General features: G+C 40.0%; 1 protein-coding gene across 4 annotated transcripts in view; it reads right to left on the reverse strand.

Annotated features, from left to right (window-relative positions):
• Positions 1-20831, reverse strand: part of Spire1 (spire type actin nucleation factor 1) — a 141172-nt gene that overhangs the window by 113161 nt on the left and 7180 nt on the right. For all 4 annotated transcript variants that reach the window (XM_090353434.1, XM_090353435.1, XM_090353436.1 and 1 more), the window contains exon 2: positions 3610-3644. In XM_090353434.1, coding sequence (XP_090209560.1) covers positions 3610-3644 — 35 coding nt within the window. The remainder of the gene's footprint in view (positions 1-3609; positions 3645-20831) is intronic.

A 20831-nucleotide genomic window follows, 5' to 3' on the forward strand; every position in this document is an offset into this window, starting at 1 on the left:
GTTTAATTGGCTTGTCCTCCTCCAAATGGTGAGGGCAACACACTGATCCTTGCTTGCCAGGCATCAGAGGATAAAGGGAAAATGCAGGGCCTTTTTTGATTTTATTATGAGGATAGCAAGGAAGTGTGATGATCAACACTGGCAGAACTGTAACTAAAAGTGTGAATTTCACTGGATGTAAGTTATACTTTAAAATGGAAAAACTGTCCATTAAAACTTCTTTAATGTTTATGTGGAAACTGGGTGTGGTAGTGCATACCTGCTATGCCAGCACTCAGGAAGTGGGAGCTTGAGACTCTATGTCAGACAACCAAAAAGTGCATGTCCTGTTACTCACCATATTTCTACAAATATGAGAAAAATATTAGAAAGAAAAAATTGAATATGCCTTAGCCAAGAAGTCCAACTCATTACAGTGATGTAATTAAAAAAATAACTCAGGCTGGGACCATGGCCTACTGGTAGAGTGCTTGCCTAGCATACATGAAGCCTTGGGTTCAATTTCTCAGTACCCTATACAGAGAAAAGGCTTGAAGTGGCACTGTGACTCAAGGGTAGAAAGGCTGCCTTGAGAAAGTGCAAGGGCAGTGCCCAGGCCCTGAGTTCAAGCCCCAGGACTGGGAAAAAATAATAATTCAGAGCAAGACTTTTTATATACTTCAAAACCTACTAAATCCAGGTGCGAGTGGCTCACATCTGTAATCTCAGCTACTCAGGAAACTGAGATCTGAGACTGAGGTTCACAGGAAGATGTCCCTCATCCATCTTGCCCAGCTTTGTCAAAAATCAACAAGGATCAAGTTTCTGCTTGTGCGAACTATACTCTATCCACATTTACTGAGTTAGAAATCAAAAAGAGATTTGAAATATATCTATTAATCCATGTAAACCCATAGCACGTAAGTGCCACTTTTTATTAAAGAATTTATTAACATTGATTTTTACATCATATTTCAATTGACGTATTTAACAAACAAGTATTTGAGAAGGGAATCTCTATATACAATTACTGGCATGTAACTACTCTTTTTTTTTTTTTTTTTTTGGTGGGGCTTGAACTTGGCCTGGGTGTTGTCCCTGAGCTCTTCAGCTCAAAGCTACCGCCCTACCCTTGAGCCAAGTCCCACTTCCCATTTTCTAGTGATTAATTGGAGATAAGAATCTCAAGTTCTTTAGTGCCAGGCTGGCTTTGAACCTTGATCCTCAGATCTCAGCCTCCTGAGTAGCTAGGATTACAGGCACAAGCCACCGCCCGGCATTTACCACTTTTATGAAAAATAATTCGGCAATGAGGCAGACAACTGGGAGTGAATTCTAGCTACCGATGCTAATACTGTCTTGATTGTGTGGCAAATACAGTATCATATCACAGGATAGGATTACATCATAATACAGTAAGACAAAATAATGAGACTTAAGCTAGTGTCCTGTATGTCAAATCTCTATCTTTCAATACCTAAAAGCAGAAATGCTAACTGTATTTGTATCATCACTAATGAAATATTTTACAAATATTATTTATTTAAAATTTCACAACCCTATGAAGTAATAAGGTTGATCATTATTACTAACATTTTGTAAGTAAGAAAGACAAAGTTCTGGGAGAAAAAAGGACTTGCTCAAAATTGCACAGCTAGAGGCAGGGAGTTTGGCCTAGTGGTAGAGTGCTTGCCTAGCATCCACAAAAACCCGGGTTGGATTCTTGGTACCACATACATAGAAAAAAAGCCAGAAGTGGTGCTGTGGTTCAAGTGGTAGAGTTCTAGCCTTGAGAAAAGCCAAGGACAGTGCTCAGGCCCTGAGTCCAAGCCCAGGACTGGCAAAAAAAAAAAAAAAAATGCACAGCTACAAAGATGTACGACCAGAAACCACAGGCAAAACTATCTTTTAGATTCAAATCCTACTCCTTTGTGAGAGCCCCCAAAACTGAGCTGTGAGACCAGAAAGGACTGGGAGGATGGTCTGGCTCCTCCCAGAACTCTCGGAACACTGAGTGTTTCTCTGAAAAGGTCAATCACAGTCCTGGCCTGATGGGAATTCAGATTTCTATCCTGGCTGTAGGCTATTTCCACACTAAACTTTCTGAGAGCTTGGGGATAAACAAAAATCTACACTAACTCCAAGTCATTTGCTGCTTATACCACTTCTTAAGGCAAAAAAGTTATTTATCACTTGAATAAGAATATACCCCAATTGTTTGTGACTTCAAGGAAAGTGTGACCCCCCCTTTTCTTTAGGTATACCCTGTACTCTACTCAATAAATACTTTGTAAAATGGACCCAGGGCACCTGAAACTGGTGGAAGACTTTAGGCCCCTGGTGCCCCAATCTTCAATTCCATGGTCTGGTTTTCGTTATTTTCTTGTCCCCAGTTATCGAGAGATGGGAACTCATAGATAAACACTATATCCAAACTAGCAATATAAAAGGTTTGTTTTATCTATTTTTATAACTGATTTGGTAAAGTTATCTCTAACTTTTAAAAGTGAACAAGAAAATAAAAAATGAGGGGCCAGTCTTGAATAGTTGTTTGTTAAATATGTCATTTGAAATATGATGTAAAAATCTATGTTAATGAATCCTTTAATTAAAAAAAAAATGAGGGGCCAGGAGTACGGCCTAGTGGCAAAGTGATTGCCTGGCATGCACAATGTCCTGGGTTTGATTCCTTGGTACCACATGCACAGAAAAACCCAGAAGTGGTGCCATGACTCAAGTGATAGAACTCTAGCCTTGAGAAAGCCCAAGGACAGTGCCCAGGTCCTGAGGTCAAGCCCCAGGACTGGCCAGAAAAAGCAAAAGAAAAGGAAATGAACTAATGGGGAAAAAAAGACATAGTATTTTTACTTTTTGATAAAATATGTAATCCCTTGGGAAGACTGCATTGTACCCCAAACAATAGTTAAAATTTATTAAAATCTTTATCAAACACAGATACGAAATTCCTACGTCCTTTATTTAGGTGTTAACATTAAATGACTAACACTCCCAATCTGAGGACTGCCAAGAACTACACATACATGGCACTCTAGCATGGCAGGATCACTGTTGGAGCTCTTGAGGGGGGTCATAAGAAATCTCTCCAATCTCCCACACTTTACAATCAGAATGTTCAATACCATTATTTAAATTCTTTAAAAAAATAGCTGTACTTGCAGAAAACAACAAAACTTAATTCACTGTAATCTTACTAAAACATTTTTTTCCCCTAACACTAAAGCAATGCCATGGAGTCCAGCAAATTTAGGTGATACTTCTATCATATGCTAGATTGAAATATGAAAAAAAATAAATTTAGTGTAAAATTATTCCTATTTAAGGAAATTCTGACTGGGTCTTAACTATCTAAATTCTCAAATAATAATAGAGAAAAACTTTCAAGCTATGTTTAATTTATTCTTTATAATATCATCTGACAAAATAAATATGAAAACAAAGGCAACTGACTTTCCTTCACAGTTTACTCTTCCTAAATACAGAAGGCCTAGGCCTGTTCTTAACACACCTTATCAGAAAGCTGAGAGCCTGCACAAAGTTAGTTGGTACTCAAGTTCACCTGAGCAGGACTGCAAAAATGGACTACTAGAAATATTTGAGCTTTTCTCTTACCTCTGTTTCTGTACAATGTGAATATCCCACTTTACCTGTAATAAAAATACAAAAGGTTATTTTCAAATAACTTGAGATTTTTTAAATCATTGATAAATATATTTAAGTTACTAAAGTTACACCTTCATTTTATGGAGCCATATGAAAACATCTATGAAGGATTACATTATCAACAACAAAAAAGTACTCTTTACCTGACTTATGTAACTGTAACCCCTCTGCACATCACCTTTATAATAAAAAGATTTTTAAAAATCTATGCAAATAGGGCCGGGAGTTTGGCCTAGTGGAAGAGTGCTTGCCTAGCATGCAGGAAGACCCTAGTTCAACTCCTCGGTACTACATACATAGAAAAAAGCTGGAAGTGATGCTGAGGCTCAAGTGGTAGAACTCTAGCCTTGAGAAAAATCCAAGGACAGTGCTCAGGCCCTGAGCTCAAGCACAGGACTGGCAAAAAAAAAAAAAAAAAAAAAAAAAAATCTATGCAAATAACAAGTGCCTAGAATGACCAAATACCAAAAGATCTTCCTCAGAGATTTAAGTTTAAGTAAGTCCATTACAAATGATAAGAGTATTTTAAGTGAAATAAGATTTAAAAATATTCACATATTAAATGTTCATATGTATAAATTAATCAAAGGAAAATAAAAATGCTTTTTCAATACCCTAAAGTGGTTTCTTAGAACATGTTCTAAGAAAACTTTTTTAGACTCTTAGACTTTATACCAAATATATTTCCATTTGTTTCAAACTATTTTCTGTTTTACAGATGGTTGCTTTTCTTTAGAATATATAATAAGTCATATAGTTTAGTAATTCTTCCAATAAGGATCACCCAAAGAATAAACAGAACCAGCTGGGTGTGGTGGTGCATGCCTTTAACCCAGGCATTCTGGAGACTAGGCAAGACGCTCTAGCTCAAGGTCCCAGGACACCCTGAGCTATGTAGTCGTGAGGCATCTTGTCTAAAAGCAGACACACACACACACACATTCTCTCCCTCTCTCCCCCCCCCCTGAAACTTTAGCAAGGTTTTACTAACCAATATTGTACTTGCTACACATACAACTATTTCTGTCCATTTAAATAACTAAAACATTTTAAGATAAAAGATGGCTACTTTTAAGAGAGAATCATTTGTTAAATAGCTTTAACAAAAAGAACTGATAACTCCTGTATGGTGGGTATTAGAAAATTCAATTTTTCACTTCACTTCTCAAGTGTCATTGCTTTAGGTACCTATGGCTTTCCCAGCACAGTCTCCCCTCTCTGGACACAACTCTCCTCACCTGCCTCCCCTTCTCAGCCTCTTACTCCACGGTGGAGATTCTGATAGTCTTGCAACTTTTTTTCTTTTTCTACTACAAAGGATATACTAGGCAAGTACTCAGGAAATTGAGATCTGAGAATTGTAGTTCACAGGCAAGTCTATGAGACTCTTATCTCAAATTAACCACCAAAAAGCCAGAAGTGGAGATTGTTACTTAAGTGGTTGAGTGCTAGTCTTAAAAAGTTCAGGAACAGGGCCGGGAGTTTGGCCTAGTGGTTAAAGTGCTTGCCTAGCATGCATGAAGACCTGGGTTCGATTCCTCGGTACCACATACATAAAAAAAAGCCGGAATTGGTGCTGAGGCTCAAGTGGAAGAGCTCTAGCCTTGAGAAAGTCCAAGGACAGTGCTCAGGCCCTGAGCCCAAGCCCAGGTCTGGCAAAAAAAAAAAAAAAAAAGTTCAGGAACAGAGCCTAAATCCTTCATTCAGGTCCCAGGACTGGCATGTGCATACATATATGCTTATGTACACACACACATACACACACACAAAAATATATCACTTATATATTTGTTATAAAAAATTACAGTAGTATATGGTTATATATTTTGCACTTTATTCACTTTTTGATTGTTTATTCACAATATTAATGCTTTCACAATATTAATGTAGAACTAGTAATTAACACTGGAAGGTACCAATGGACAGGAACAGCTCGTAAAGGCATAGCATACCTCTCAGCAAACACTGCCTGTGTGCCTACTCTGTACAGGAAGATCAGAGGTTGCCAGGCCAGACTACCAGAAGAGCAACAGCACTAACAATACATGGATACACATCTCAATGGCACACATTCTTAAGAGGACACTGGAATTTGGGTACTAGGTTGTTTATTAATTGTGGTCTCCATTTTGAAGTGTTATAGCATTAAGCAAATGATACAGGCAGTGATGAAGAAATACACAAATCTAATGTATGGGAGGAAGAGGGAAAGTTCTACAGAAGTATCCAGAAATGACATATTACTCAGCTTCAAAACAAAAAACAAAAAACAAAAAAAACCCACGTTTCCCAGTTCTGCCCACCAAAAATGGAGGAACTTTATTTTGCAGGAGCATACAGAAGCTCATTCCTTCTCAGCAGGATTGATTCCTCCCAAGAATGGCTGACTCCAGAGCTAAGTCTGACCTAGTGGTAGAGTGCTCGCCTAGTACATACAAAGCCCTGGGTTCAATTCCTCAGTACCATATACTCAGAAAAAGCCAGAAGTGGTGCTATGGCTCAAGTGGTAGACCGCTCGCCTTGAGCAAAAAGTGTCCAAGGACAGTGCCCAGGCCTTGGGTTCAAGCCCCAGACCGGCAAAAAAAAAAAAACAAACACAATGGCTGACTCCAGGGTTGGATAGAAAAATGATAAATGCCCAGAACATCTTATTTTTGCTCTAGAAAATAATGAAATACTTGAGGAATAAGACGATATTACCAGGGCATGAGTCCCTTGTCATTCAATTCCTTTCAGTGACTTCCATTATAAAATTAAAAATGCTTTCCTCCAAGTATATCAGAACTTTTTGTAGTGTGCAACTGCTCTTGGTTATCCAATGGCAACTTGTGAGTACCTCATGAAGCTATGCTAAGTGTCTGCCCACTCACACGACTCTGCCCTCCACATCTCTGCCCATCTGTTGACCCATGAACCAGAAATCCCAATCACATGACACTAGAGCTTAATAGAATCATGGGAGTGTTCTTGTCCAATTCATTCACTTTACAGATGAGTAATCCAAGAGCCTGACTCTGCACATAACAAGAGTGGGTGGCAGGGCTAGGGCAGCCAAGGCTCTGGATGCCTTGTCATGAGGGCTGGTGTGATTTTCTTAGCCCACTCTTCTGTTCCCACTCCCAAGGGCCACTGGAGACAGGGGTTGAATGTAAAGGAGGGCTGTCCCTACTAACTAGCTTTCCAACTAATTTAAGTTGGAAACTGACAATACAGCACCAAGAGATTTTTCATTTGGCCACTTTTGAGTCTTTCTTTTTTTTTTTTTCTTTTTTTTGCCAGTCCTGGGCTTGAGCTTAGGGCCTGAGCACTGTCCTTGGACTTTCTCAAGGCTAGAGCTCTACCACTTGAGCTTCAGCACCACTTCTGGCTTTTTTTTCTATATATGTGGTACCAAGGAATCGAACCCGGGTCTTCATGCATGCTAGGCAAGCACTTTAACCACTAGGCCAAACTCCTGGCCCTTTTGAGTCTTTCTTCAAGGGCTGGCCACCTCTATCTTACAGAACTAAGGAAGTCTCCTCAGACCTAGAATTACCCTAACACTACGTTCTACAACCTAAGCTGATGGTAGGCCTTACATTACAGTTGACTGTGAGCTAGTTCTCCCAATACTATAATTACTTCACAGTAGGTGATATGAAACAAAATCAGTTTAAAAAAATACTAAGGAGGAAGACTGATTTGGTCAAGAAGCTAGAAGTATAAAAGTTCAGCTCTGGGGGGGATGTGGTTTGATTGTTTTCTTGGTGTGTGTGTGTGTGTGTGTGTGTGTGTATGTGTGCGTGTGTACACGTGCACATGCGCTCACCAATATTGGGGCTTGAACTCAAGGCCTAGGTGCTGTCCCTTTGTTTTTCTGTTCAAGGCTGGTGATCTACCACTTGAACCACGGCTCCACTTCTGGCTTTTGGGTGGTTCATTGGAGATAAGACTGCCATTGACTTTCCTGCCCCCGCTGGCTCTGCATCACAATCCTCAGATCTCAGCCTCCAGAATAGCTAGTAGCAGCATAGTGCTTCTTAAAAGGCTGGGCATTTTTATACCACTAGATCATCTAAAAGATCCGCCCTTAGAGCCCATGACAATGCCTTCCTATAAACTGATATAAAAGTAGCCCTGGTATAAAAAAAACTATCATAAACATCTCACCAAGACAATGATGCCATCTTTCTAGCAGGAATTTTCAGTTGTCCCTATCTGAACCAGGTAATTCCATTAAGCAGGAAATTTCAGGAAGTTACTAGAAAGAACATCCTGTGAATGTACCCTATGCCCATTCCATCTTGGCTGTTGGGGATTTAGCCATTACACATGTACCACTTTCTTTAGTGGAACTACACATTCTAACAAACCACACAACCCTCCAACAAAAATTAAAGCTGTATTGGAAAAAAATTCACAAGTTTTCATAGCTGGAATATTCTCTAGGGTACAAACTTCACCACACTGGTCAAACTATCAGTGTCATTATCAGTAGGATTCAAATAGGCTGAATAAACACAAGGCAAAGTGACCAAAAAGATACGAAATTCCCAAAATTTTTCAGAAAGAATTATTCTGTATTTTTTCTATATTATCACATTGTTTAATTTACTGACCATGTGAAAGTACGTTCCTTTTCAAGCTAAAATTCAGCAATAGCAACAGATATACCAGTTTGCTGACCCTTCTGGGTTTGTCCCATGATTTTTAAATCTTTCGTTTTTTTAATGTTTAATTGAATTTTTAATTTTTAAAAAAATTTGGTAGTTCTGCTGTTTGAAGCTCAGGGCTTCTCACTTGCTAGGCATGTGCTTTACCACTACATCCATTTCCATAGTCTTGTCTTGTTTTAGTTATTTTTCTTGTAGAGTCTCTCCTGTGTACCAGGGAGTTGGAGATCTCAGACTGAGACGTTTTCAATTTGCCTCCACATAGCTTAGATCACAAGTCTGTGTCCCTCTATCATCTTACTGATTGTGATGGAATCTCATTAACACAACCTGGTCTTGAAGTGTGATAGTCCTGCTCTCAGCCTCCTGGATAACTGGGATTAGGGCATGAGCCACTGTAACATGGCCTGATCCATAAACATTGACTGAATGACTAGTGAACACTACTGACTGGCACTGACAAGATGTTGTGAGCATATTGTTGTGATATGACCCTTTCCCCACAGTCAACACAGACCTTTTGAAAAGGTAAACAACATGACAAGTAGTGACACATGCTACTATGGATGCAAAAGGAAGAGAGAAAGAAAATCCAAATGTCCCAATTAGAACTGCCAGGTAAGACTCCTTGAGAATAGATTTAAGACCTTGAATTTGAGCAGAAGTGCTAGAAGGTCTAGAGGAAGAGCGTGTTACAGAACTATGAACTGGGAGGCAGTCAGTGCTGAGTTTGGGAAATTCAGTGGGCTGACAACACAGCCTGCATTTGGACCTCTGGGGGCAGCCCACAGTGTTGGTGTGATTCTCATCACCAGAAGACACTGCAGGATGCTAAGTTAGTTAGCCAAGAGAGTGAGCTGACTCCAGGTCTCTCTCCAGTGAGAGTACCAGCCATCAAAAAGCTGCTGTCATCATCCTGGAGCTGGCCCATTGAGGAAGCAGGGGGAGGAAGGGAGAAGGAGGCCCTTCAAGAGATGATCTGGAGGTAACAGAGTTAACAAGACTATGCTACTGAACAGTGTGTAAATACACAATGACATCCTGTACATGTCTGTTTCAAGAATAGTATTCTCTAAGAATTTTCAAGCACCAGATTAAGAGCTGACATTTTTATTTAAATGAAAGTATATGCACTAGACTTTTAAGATAATGGTTTATGCTATTTCTGCAAACAAACAAAAGTATATAGTTTTGAACAGTTACCAGGCTGCAATATAGCAATAATAATAACAAATGCAGGGCCGGAGGTACCGCTCAAGTGCTACCTGTGAACAAGAAACCTGCACAAAGATGAGGCCCTGAGTTCAAATCCCAGTACTGCTGCCTCCTGAAAATAAAAATCCAGCAGACTAGTCCCATCTGAATTTCTGAAACATTCCAGTACTTGAAGACTTGAAATCCATTAACATGAACTTACATGTTCATGTATCAAAGCCTCTGAGCTGATAACTCCCACCTGCAATCCTAGCTGCTTGAGAGGCTCAGATTGGTAGGATTATGGTTCGAAGACAGCTCAGACAGAAAATTCTGTGAGATCTCCTTCTCAATAGAGACCTGGACACAGGGCATGCCTGCTATCCTAGCACAGATGTCTGGGAAATGAGAGCCTATCTCCAAAACAACAGGAAAGAGGTGTGGCTTGCAGTAAGAATGCCTGCCTAATAGGAATGAGGTCCTGAGTTCGAGACCCAACACCAGCACTAGAACAAACAGTACAGGCTGAAAGATGGCTCAGCAGTAGACCATCTGCATAGCAAGCATGAGGTCCTAAGTCAAAAAATAAATAAATAAAAGGTCTATCCCGTGCCTTAGATATGCAATAGATGATGAATAGTAGTTTAGGGTGGGACCCCAGGGACTCACATTACCTATCTATTCAGGAGGCTGAGACAGCAGGTCAAAGCCAGCCTGGCCAGGAAAGTCTATGAGACTCTCATCTCCAATAAACTTAGCTAAAGCCAGGAGTGGTACTGTGGTTCAAATGGTAAAGCACTAGCTTTGAGCAAGAAGAAGTTCAGGGACCAATGCCCAGATCTAGAGTTCAAGCCCTAGGACCAATAAAAAAGCAGTTTATATTTTGAAATAAAAAATACCTAGGAAGAGTTTGAAATTCAACTCATTTCTCTATTTATTAAGATCTTTTAAAAGCTACTACTTTAAATTTGGGACTGACGGCACACATCTGTAAACCCAGCACTCAGAAAGCTGAGGCAGGCCAGACACTGATGGCTCACACCTATAATCCTAGCCACTCAGGAAGCGGAGATGTGAGATCAAGATTCAAAGCCAGCCCAGGCATAAATGCTGGTAAGACTCTTATCTCCAATTAATCACCAGAAAACCAGAAGTGACACTGTGGCTCAAAGTGGTAGAGTGCTAGCATTGAGCTACAGTGCCCAAGCCCTGAGTTCAAGTCCCACAACTGAAAAGAAAGAAATCAGATAGGGAAGGGGGAAAAAGAAGATGAGGGGTAGGGGTGGGGGGAGAGAAGTGGGGACCAAGACATGAGAAAGGGTATCAATGTTTGTGAAGTAATACACCTTCTCTCTGGTGACTATAATGTAACCCTTTTATTAATTACAATTTTAAAAAAAGAAGAAAGAAACAAAGCTGAGGTAAGAAGATAGAGAGTTTGAGGGTACACAGTGAGTTTCAGGCCAATCTAGGCCATAATGAGACCCTAACTTCAAAAAAAACTGGGGGTCCAATAGTGCAGCCTAGTGTTAGAGTGCTCACCTAGCATGCAGGAAGCCCTGGGTTTGATTACAGTACCACATACTCAAAAAAAAAGCTGGAAGTGGTGCTGTGGCTCAAGTGGCAGAGTGCTAGCCTTGAGCAAAAGTGTCCAAGGACAGTGCCCAGGCCCTGAGTTCAAGCCTCAGGACTGGCAAAAAATAAAATAAAACAAACAAATTTCTTCTCTATCTCTCCCCAAAGCCCACTGACATATACCTTCACTGTCTACAGGTGATAACATTAAATGGCCAACAGGTTAGAGTGATGGGAAAAAGAGTTTCATCACTCAAAACAGAAAAGAGGGAAGCCTATAATCAACCCATTAACAAAAAGTCTTTAAAAGGCCAAATAAGATCACCTAAAGAAATCCATAAGCTCACACCCAGCCCCTGTGAACAAAACGGACTGTGTAAATGTGATGAAGTGAAGGACCCTAAATAGGGGAGCTAATTCTGGACCCTGTGTCACCCACCACAGGGTCACCGTAAAAGGTTGTCAGCAGGGCAAGGGGCAAACCAAAGCTGGAGGAAGGACAAAAGACAAGAGACATTAAAAGACGTAGAAAGACAAGATGGGATCCCTCTTCAAAAGAATACTCCCCATCAACACATACATTTTAGCCCTTAAAACTTATTTTCAGACTTCTGAGTGACTGTAAAAACTCAAAGATAATAATTGTATTGTTTGAAAGCCAGAGTTTGTGATGATTTGTTATAGAAAACCAAAATGTAGAAATCAAAAGTCAAAGCATCCTTTCATCATCTCAAACATTACTTTTGTGCTACCCTATAATACACAGTCTACTAATCCTTCACTGAATGTCCTAAAGTCACCTACCACAAAGGCAAAAGAATAGAATTCTTAAGCTTCTCTTAAGCGGGCAGGGAGTTTGGCCTAGTGGCTAAAGTGCTTCCTAGCATGCATGAAGACCCAGGTTCGATTCCTTGGTACCACATACATAGAAAAAAGCCAGAAGTGGTGCTGAGGCTCAAGTGGTAGAGCTCTAGCCTTGAGAAAGTCCAAGGACAGTGCTCAGGCCCTGAGCTCAAGTCCAGGACTGGTAAAAAAAAAAAAAAAAAGAACTGTATGAAATGTAAGAAATAACTTAAAAAAAAAAAGAGAAGGCTTCTAAAACTAGTGACATCCAGAAATAAATGAAAGGGAAAAAGAAATAACTGCAAACAGTAAAAAAAAAAATTTAAACCCTCATTTCCATTTCTTGGAGTTCATTTCAATAAGCATCATTTTATATGGTCACATGCAATAGCTATTGAGCTATTATGATTCTATCCTAAGACTATCCCAGACATGTTCTAGTTATTACAAAGGAGGGAAACCATGCAGCCTATGTTTCTTTGGATCTGGCTTACTTTAATAATTTTTTCCAAGTCTTTACATTTCCTTACAAACCGGGCAAGGTCATTCTTTCGATGGAAGCAAAGAATTCCACTGTGTAAATATCCACATCTTCTCGATCCATTCATCTACTTAGAGGCATCAAGGCTGGTTCCCTATCTTAACTATGAACATGGTTGTGCTGGTAGCGTTAGTGTGGACTGGTCTGTGGTGATTTGGGTCAACGCCTAGGAGTGGGATTGTTGGATCATAGGGAAGCTCCATGTTCAGTCTTTGAAGGAACCTCCATACTGCTTTCCACAGTGGTTGAACCTATTTACATTCTTACCAACAGTGTAGTTGTGTTTCCTTTTGGCATCTGTTATTGTCAGTGTTCTTGGTAATAGCCATTCTAACTGGGGTAAGTGGGGTCTCAATGTTGTTTTGATTTGCATTTCTTCTATGGCCAGAGATGGTAATTTTATTATGTGTCTGTTGGCCATTTTCACTTCTTCAGAGCAGTGTAAGTCTTTAGTCTACTTATTGATGGGGTTGTTTTTTTGAGGCTTTGTTTTGGGGGTTTAATTTTTTTAGTTATTTTAGGTATGCGACCCTTGTCTGAAATATAACTAGTAAATATTTTCTCCCCACCTGTGGGATTACTTTTTTTTTTTTTTTTCCGGTCAGTCATTGGGCTTGAACTCTGGGCCTGGGCGCTGTCCCTGCGCTCTTCAGCTCAAGTCTAGCACTCTAGCTCTTGAGCCATAGCACCACTTCGAGTTTTCTGGTGATTAATTGGAGATTAAAGCCTCACAGACTTTCATGCCTGAGCTGGCTATGTACCGTAATCCTCTAAGTAGCTAGGATTACAGGCATGAACCATCAGTAGCCATCTTATGTGGGCTTTCTATTCACCTTACTAGCTATGTCCTCGGCCATGCAGAAACTCTTCAGTTTAGTGCAATACATTTATCTAATCTGTCTTTTATTTTGTTGTATTTCTGCATCTTTTCTTTGAATGTCTAGACCTGTGCCAAAGTGCCCTTATCCCTTCCTATAATGTTTTCAGGGTATCCTGTCTTACATTGAGGGATCTTCTTCATGTTGCATTCTATTTCTTCACATTACCTTCTACTGATCAACTGATGCAGTCCAATCTCTAGTAACCAATGGAAATTGGGAGATGTGATTAAGGCATGGAAAACAGGATTAATTCTACAATTAGACTGCTAATTCAAATTCAGTAATAGATCACTGTGTTTAACTCAATCTGCATTTATTTTGTACACTAAGATGGCCTGTCTTCTAACAGACTAGATTATGTTATTTTTACTCACTTTGGCTATGAGCCTGATTGTACTACAAAATAAAGAATTTTAACTTACAAGTCCTCAGTTAAGAGTTACACAGTTTTGGGGGCCGGGAGTTTGGCCTAGTGGTAGAGTGCTTGCCTAGCATGCACGAAGACCCAGGTTCGATTCCTTGGTACCACATACTTAAAAAAAAGCCGGAAGTGGTGCGAAGTCCAAGAACAGTGCTCAGGCACTGAGCTTAAGCCCAGGACTGGCCAAAAAAAAAAAAAGAGTTACACAGTTTTTCCATGTGATGACTGCACCCTGACCATCAGCTCTAAAAGTCTCATGCATAATCTCATCGCTCTAAAGATTCTCTGTACTCCTGCTCTGCCCCTCCCCCAACCACAATCACTGTCCCTTTACTATCTCCATAGCTAGCCTTTTCCATAATGTCATAGTTATATAAAATTTCAGCCTTTTAAGACTTGCTGCTCTCTCCTAGTAATATATATTTAAGTTCTTTCATGTCTTGTATGGCTATTATTACTCTTTTTAAGTTTAATAACATTCTGCTATCTGGATAAACTAGTTTATTTATGCATGCTTGCAGAAGGACATCTTCAATAGGTTCAAGTTTTTCCATTACAGATATTTTTTATTTAAAAAATAAAAAGACAAGGTGACAAGGGTCAGATGTTTGGGGTTTGAATCAATCCCAAAGAGATTGCTATCTGAATGTAAGGCCTCTTAAGTTTCCCATTTGTGAGGTGAAAATTAATACCATCTGTCTAATTCTCACTGTAAGGACTAAGGTAATAATCAATGTCAACTGCTTAGCCTGTTACATGATGAGCACCACACTGGGTAAGTATTATTAGTCCTATTACCTTCTTACCAAAGAACTAAGTCAAAAACAACAACAACAAAAAAACTCTTCTTGGTGGACATCAGAGGCTCTCATCTCCTATCCTAGCTCCTTAGGAGGCTGAGAACTGAGGATTATGGTTCAAAGCCAGCCCAGGCAGGAAAGCCTGTGAGATTCGTATCTTCAATAAGATATTTTTGAATTTAATTTAATTTAAAAAGATGGAAGTAGAAACCAAGGACTGGTGGCTCCTGCCTGTAATCCTCACTACTCAGGAGGCTGAGATATGAGGATCTTGATTCAACAGCCAGTCTGGGGGCCGGGAGTTTGGCCTAGTGGTAGAGCGCTTGCCTTGCATGCACAAAGGCCCCAGTTTGATTCGTTGGTACCACATACATAGAAAAAAAGCTGGAAGTGGTGCTTAGGCTCAACTGGTAGAGCTCTAGCCTTAAGAAAGTCCAAGGACAGTGCTCAGGCCCTGAGCTCAAGTCCAGGACAGGCAAAAAAAAAAAAAAAAAAAAAAAAAAAAAGCCAGTCTGGGCAGGAAAGTCCCTAAGATGCTTTTAAGTTGTAGCGCACTAGCCTTGAGCAAAAAAAGCTCAGGAACAGCCCTATGGCCACCAAAAAGAAAAAGAAAGTAGAGCTGGTACTCAAGTGGCAGAGCACTGCCTGGAGAGAAGAGGTCTAGGGATGGCATCCAGGACCTGAGTTCAAACCCAGTATTGAAATGAAGCAAAACAAAACAACAAACCCTCTTCTTTCCAAACCTGAGAGGCCTAAGTAAACAATTACTTGGCCTCTCACAGGTCTGATATCATCTTCCTAGTTCCCACTATAAAACCCACCACCCAGCTTTTGGTTAGTCCCAGGAGTCTTCTGCCTCTGAACCTCCTGAATTATTCTGGGGGCAAATGAAGCATCACAGTCACAAATACATTAAGCTTTCCTCAAGATAAGGATAGGCTACAGGGATGAGTCCCTGGGACCTTACCTCTCTCTTGGCTCTCAGTGTCTCCTTCCCAGTGAGCTAGTGGTCATCTTTGATAGCCTGTAGACCCCAGAGCTCTTACTTGACCCCACAGGCTCTCCTGTCAGAATTAATGGAACTCTAAGAATGATGCCAATTCTTTTTTCCACTGGTGGAAATTTTCACTTAAATGTTCTGATTTTTTTTTTTTTGGCAGGGATCTCAACTTTGAGGAAAACTACTCAACATCTTCACTTGAAAAATATTTTTAAAAGACAAAAGACATCTATCCAGACTTCCTTGGACATTTCTAAAATCACATGGTACACAAACTAATCCTCAGAATGCCCTTTTAAATTCTATGAAAATAAGCTGTCTCATTAATATTTAAAATTAATACATACTTATTTTATATGCAACATGCTGGTCAGAAGCTGAGAGCCATGGTGTAAACCCCTTATTTTTAGAGCTAAGGAAGTTTAAACTCTGAAGAATAAAATGTGTCATCAAAGATTAAGGTCTGTGACCCTGTGCCCAGGCTGCTGACTCTGCCCTCTGCCCAGCCATCTTGGACTGTCAGGGTTCAGTAAAGAAGAAAACAAAGTCAATGGGTGTCCTAAGCTGAAATCAAGGGCCAAGACTAGGCACCATGTCTGGGAGTACTAAAACAAATTTAACTAAGTACCACTTTGACTTACTGTTTCCTGTTATTGACTAATAAATATGAGTAACGGGGGAAAATGTTGTACTTAAAAAAAAAAAAGGACTCTTGAATAATCAATACATGCCATAGTTGAACCACCTCTGCTAGAATTCAGGACATATCTAACCATGTCAAATAAGTACAGAAGCTTGAAGAACACAGCTACATTATACATTTGCCTCTATAACACTGTTGCTCTTACAGATAACCAGTACTGACTGAGCTTCTGGTGCAATACCTAACTTCCAACTTCAGTGCTGCTCAAGAAAAATGTACTCATTCATCTCTTCCTTCATAGAAGGCATTTGCCTGAGCTTGTATCTTGGGATAACCTAACACCCATCTGCAGCCTGTCCCAAGCCAGGCTCCAGAACCTTCAGCCTCAAGTCACCTTTGCCATAAATCTACTTCATTTTTTATAGTGTGTCTTCAGCATACCTTAAAAACAACCTACCTAATACAACCCTGAGTTCAAACTTCAGTGTGACAATATGGGAGGGAGGAAGGACAAAACAAACCAAAAAAAACAACAAAAAAAAACCTTGGCTTTTTATTGTTGGTCACCTTCCCCGATACCAGAGTCCTCACCACCAGACATGATGTCCCCAGCACAGACTGGTTCTCTTTCAGGTACTATCAGCATCTTCTGGCTGTCTGTGGAGGGTGAAGCTGTCTATGTTACCGACTAACACTATGATTTCTGTCCCTTTCATCAACTCAGGTGTCACTACCACCAACATCACCCCATATCAAGAAATAAGTTTGATTCAGACCCTGCCATCCTACTTTATGGTACTATCTTAAATATCTAAGTTTTAATAGTATGTACTCTTAATTATTAGCATTTTTTCTTTTTTCTTTTTTTTTCTTTTTTGCCAGTCTTGGGGCTTGAACTCGGGCTCTGGGCACTGTCCTTAGACAGTTTTTGCTCAAGGCTAGCACTCTACCACTTGAGCCACAGCATCACTTCTGGCTTTTTCTGTGTATGTGGTACTGAAGAATCAAACCAAGGCTTCATGTATGTTAGGTGAGCATTCTACCACTAGGCAACACTCCGAGCCCTTATTAGCATTTTTCTACTCAGCCACCTTAATATTGCCTCACATAAATAATAGTATTTTCCACTGAAAAATAATTCCTTCAGCATAACTTTTCTCAACAAAAGTCCAACACTTACTTACCTTTTATGTAACTGGTATGTAATTTGGTGATACTGCAAGCTTGTAATACAACTAGGCTTCCCCTCTTATGCTAAATCTGCCTTATTGCCAGTGGCTATCTACAACACAACCTTCAGAAAAGTTCAGAGGGCAAACAGAAGGGAAGTGCCAACCACTACAGAACCGATGTGCTGACATTCCTATTAGAGAACGGACACAATGCCATCTGTGGTACCTCCTGCAAACCATATACATGTGGGTTAAAGTTTTCTCTACTGTTAGTATTTTAAAGATTGCAGAACTATCATGAAACCTACAAAGTATACTGTGATCACAAGCACTGTGTCAATTCTTTCAAGAACAAGGAGAACTTGGAGGGGAAACTGCCCCAAGTTAGATCATGCTGGCAGAGATCTTGCTAACAGTGTCAACCTTGAATGTTCCAAGTTTTCACACACTCCTTCTCCCTCTGCACAGTCCTAGTGTCCTCTCCCACTGTGATATCTATTGAGATATGCACAGATCTGACTCAAGCTACAAATATAGCCTTGCCTAGCATATCCAAGAGATATGAAACACTGAAAACAGTGTTTTTGCGTGTATTTGCATATATCAGTTGTACTAATTATGCTATCTCCATCACCCATGCACTATATTTCAATCAAATCCTCCCCTCTACTATTCTTACCTTACCTTCCCACCTTTACAAAAAGAATTTGTAGCTCTCTACACATAATGTTCTACTACATAGATTAATATGTATCTATGACATACAAACCCTCAGCCTAATTTTGATTATGTTCTAAAATCTAAAGGCCACTGATTGTATATAGATTTCCCTTCTTGAATACTTGTTTAACAAATCATTTGAAATACAATATAAAAATCAATGTTAATAATTCTTTAATAAAAAAATAATAGGGGCCTGGAGTTTGGCCTAGCATGCATGAAAACCCAGGTTCGATTCCATGGCATCACAAACATCGAAAAAGCCAGAAGTGTTGCTGTGGCTCAAGTGGTAGAGCACTAGCCTTGAGGAAAGCCCAAAGACAGTGCTCAGGCCCTGAGTTCAAGCCCCAGGACTGGCAAAAAAAAAATAATAATAATAATTTGTAGGGCCATGTGTTTGGCCTAGTGGTAGAGTGCTTGTCTAGCATGCACAAAGACCCAAGTTAGAGTCCTTGGCACCACATACATAGAAAAAAGCTGAAGTGGTGCTGCAGCTCAAGTGGTAGAGCTCTAGCCTTGAGGAAAGTCCAAGGACAGTGCTCAGGCCCTGAGCTCAAGCCCAGCACTGGCAAAAAAATAAAAAATAAAAAATAATTTGTAGCATGTTTCATTATTCCCTCTTTAGACATGAGTGTGGAGTGCTTTAATAAAATTCACTCTAGTCAGGTGCTGGTAGCTCACACCTGTAATTCTAGCTACTCGGGAGGCTGAGATCTGAAGATCATGGTTAAAACCAGCCCGGCACCAAAGTCTGTGAGACTCCTATCTCCAATTAACCACCAAAAAACTGGAAGTAGTGCTGTGGCTCTAGCCTTGAGCTGAAGAGCTCAGGGACAATGCCCAGGCCCAGAGTTCAAGCCCCACAACTGACAAAAAATAAATAAAATTCATTCTACGCCTTTCCACTATTTTCACTGGCCCCGGTCCACTGCTGCCTACTCTCAATCAGTCTCTCACAACATTTACACCTGTTTTGCTGCTGTTGTTTTTGAGGTCTAGATTCTATATGATGGAGTTCATGTAGTATTTATCTTTACCCATCTGGCTTGTTACACTTAACATGATAATGCCAGTTCAACACATTTTCCTGAAAATGACAATTTAATTCTTGCTTATGGCTCAATAATACTCGTGTATTATGGCTGAATAATATGTGTGTGTATTTTCTTTATCCATTCATGGATAAAACCAATGGAGACCAAGGCTGATTCCTGTAACCTGGCTATTGTGAACAGTGCTGCTATAAACACAGGTGGGTGTGCGGGTATCATTACATGAGCACTTACATTCCTTTGCTAATGCATATTCAGGAGTGGTATAGCAACATCACATTGTAGTTCTATTTTTAGGTTTTTTAATAAGCCTCCACACTGACTTCCACAGTGGTCATACTACAATTTATATTTCCACCAACTGTGTATAATGGTTTCCCCAATGCTGATTTTATTTTCTTGATGATTGTCATTCTGGGTTAGATGGAATGTTAGAGTAGTTCTGATTTGCATTTCCTTTATGCCAGAGATATTGAACATTCCCCCCAACTCTGTGTGTGTGTGTGTGTGTGTGTGTGTGTGTGTGTGTATATGTGTGTGTGTGTGTATTAATTTATTTATTGCCAGTCCTGGGGCCTGAATTGAGGGCCTGGGCTCAAGGCTAATACTCTACCACCTGAGCCACAGAACTACTTCAAGCTTTTTCTCTTTATGTGGTACTAAGAAATCAAATCCAGGGCTTCATAAATGCTAGGTAATCACTTTACCACTAAGCCACATTCCCAACATTTTAATATTGTATAACACACACACACACACACACACACACACACACACACATACATCACTTGCACATTTTCCTTAGTTGTATAGAAAAGTCTTAATTTGCTAAATCCCAATTTTCAATTCTTGCTCTGATTTCCTAAGTGCAGCCTTATTCAGAAAAGCAACATCCATGTTTTACTATGGTACTCTTAAGATTTCAACTGTTACACTTAGATATTTCATCCATTTTATATTCATTTTTTATATAGTGTAAGAGAAGTCTCTTTAAAGTCTTCTACATTTGGATATCCAGTTTTCCTAGCACCACTTACTAAACAGATTGTCTTTTTCTGAATGTATGTTTGTGGCTGCTTTGTAGCTGTAATGGGCTTGATTCTGGTCTCTGGTCTTGTATTCCATTCCACTGGTCTATGTGTCTGGTCTGTGCCAGTAGAATGTTGTTCTGTCACAGCTCTCTAGTGTAACAAGCTAACAAAATGCTCAGCTATTCCTCATTTGATCTAGTTTTGTAAAAGGGGCTCAATAAACACTACCTCCATTTTACAAAGTCAAGGAATGGGGATATGGTAGAGTATAGCAAGTTTGAAGCACAGAATTCAAACCCCAGTACGGGGTGAGGATGGCCTGCCAGGTGAAATGGCTTATCTGAGGCTATAACTAAACAATAAGCCTCAAGGCCAAGAATCCAAACCACATCTGTAGTAATTAATTCCTATGATACCACGTGTCATGTGACAGATTCCACAACTATCCAGCCAGGGAACTCAAGAGGCACCAACAAGACTCTATAGATTAACTTGCCCTGGAAAATACTGTATTTCCATAAAGCCCAAGTCAGTACCTTCCCACTCTAACCTACCCTCCTGCCTCCCCTATAACACAGGCAGGGAGCCCGAGAACCTGCTTCTCCCCACATGTCAAACATTAAGCAGCCACAGCATATGCCATTGC

This window comes from Megascapheus bottae, chromosome 19, assembly GCF_031878675.1.
Source record: "Megascapheus bottae isolate mThoBot1 chromosome 19, mThoBot2.hap1, whole genome shotgun sequence".
Lineage (NCBI taxonomy): Eukaryota > Metazoa > Chordata > Mammalia > Rodentia > Geomyidae > Megascapheus > Megascapheus bottae.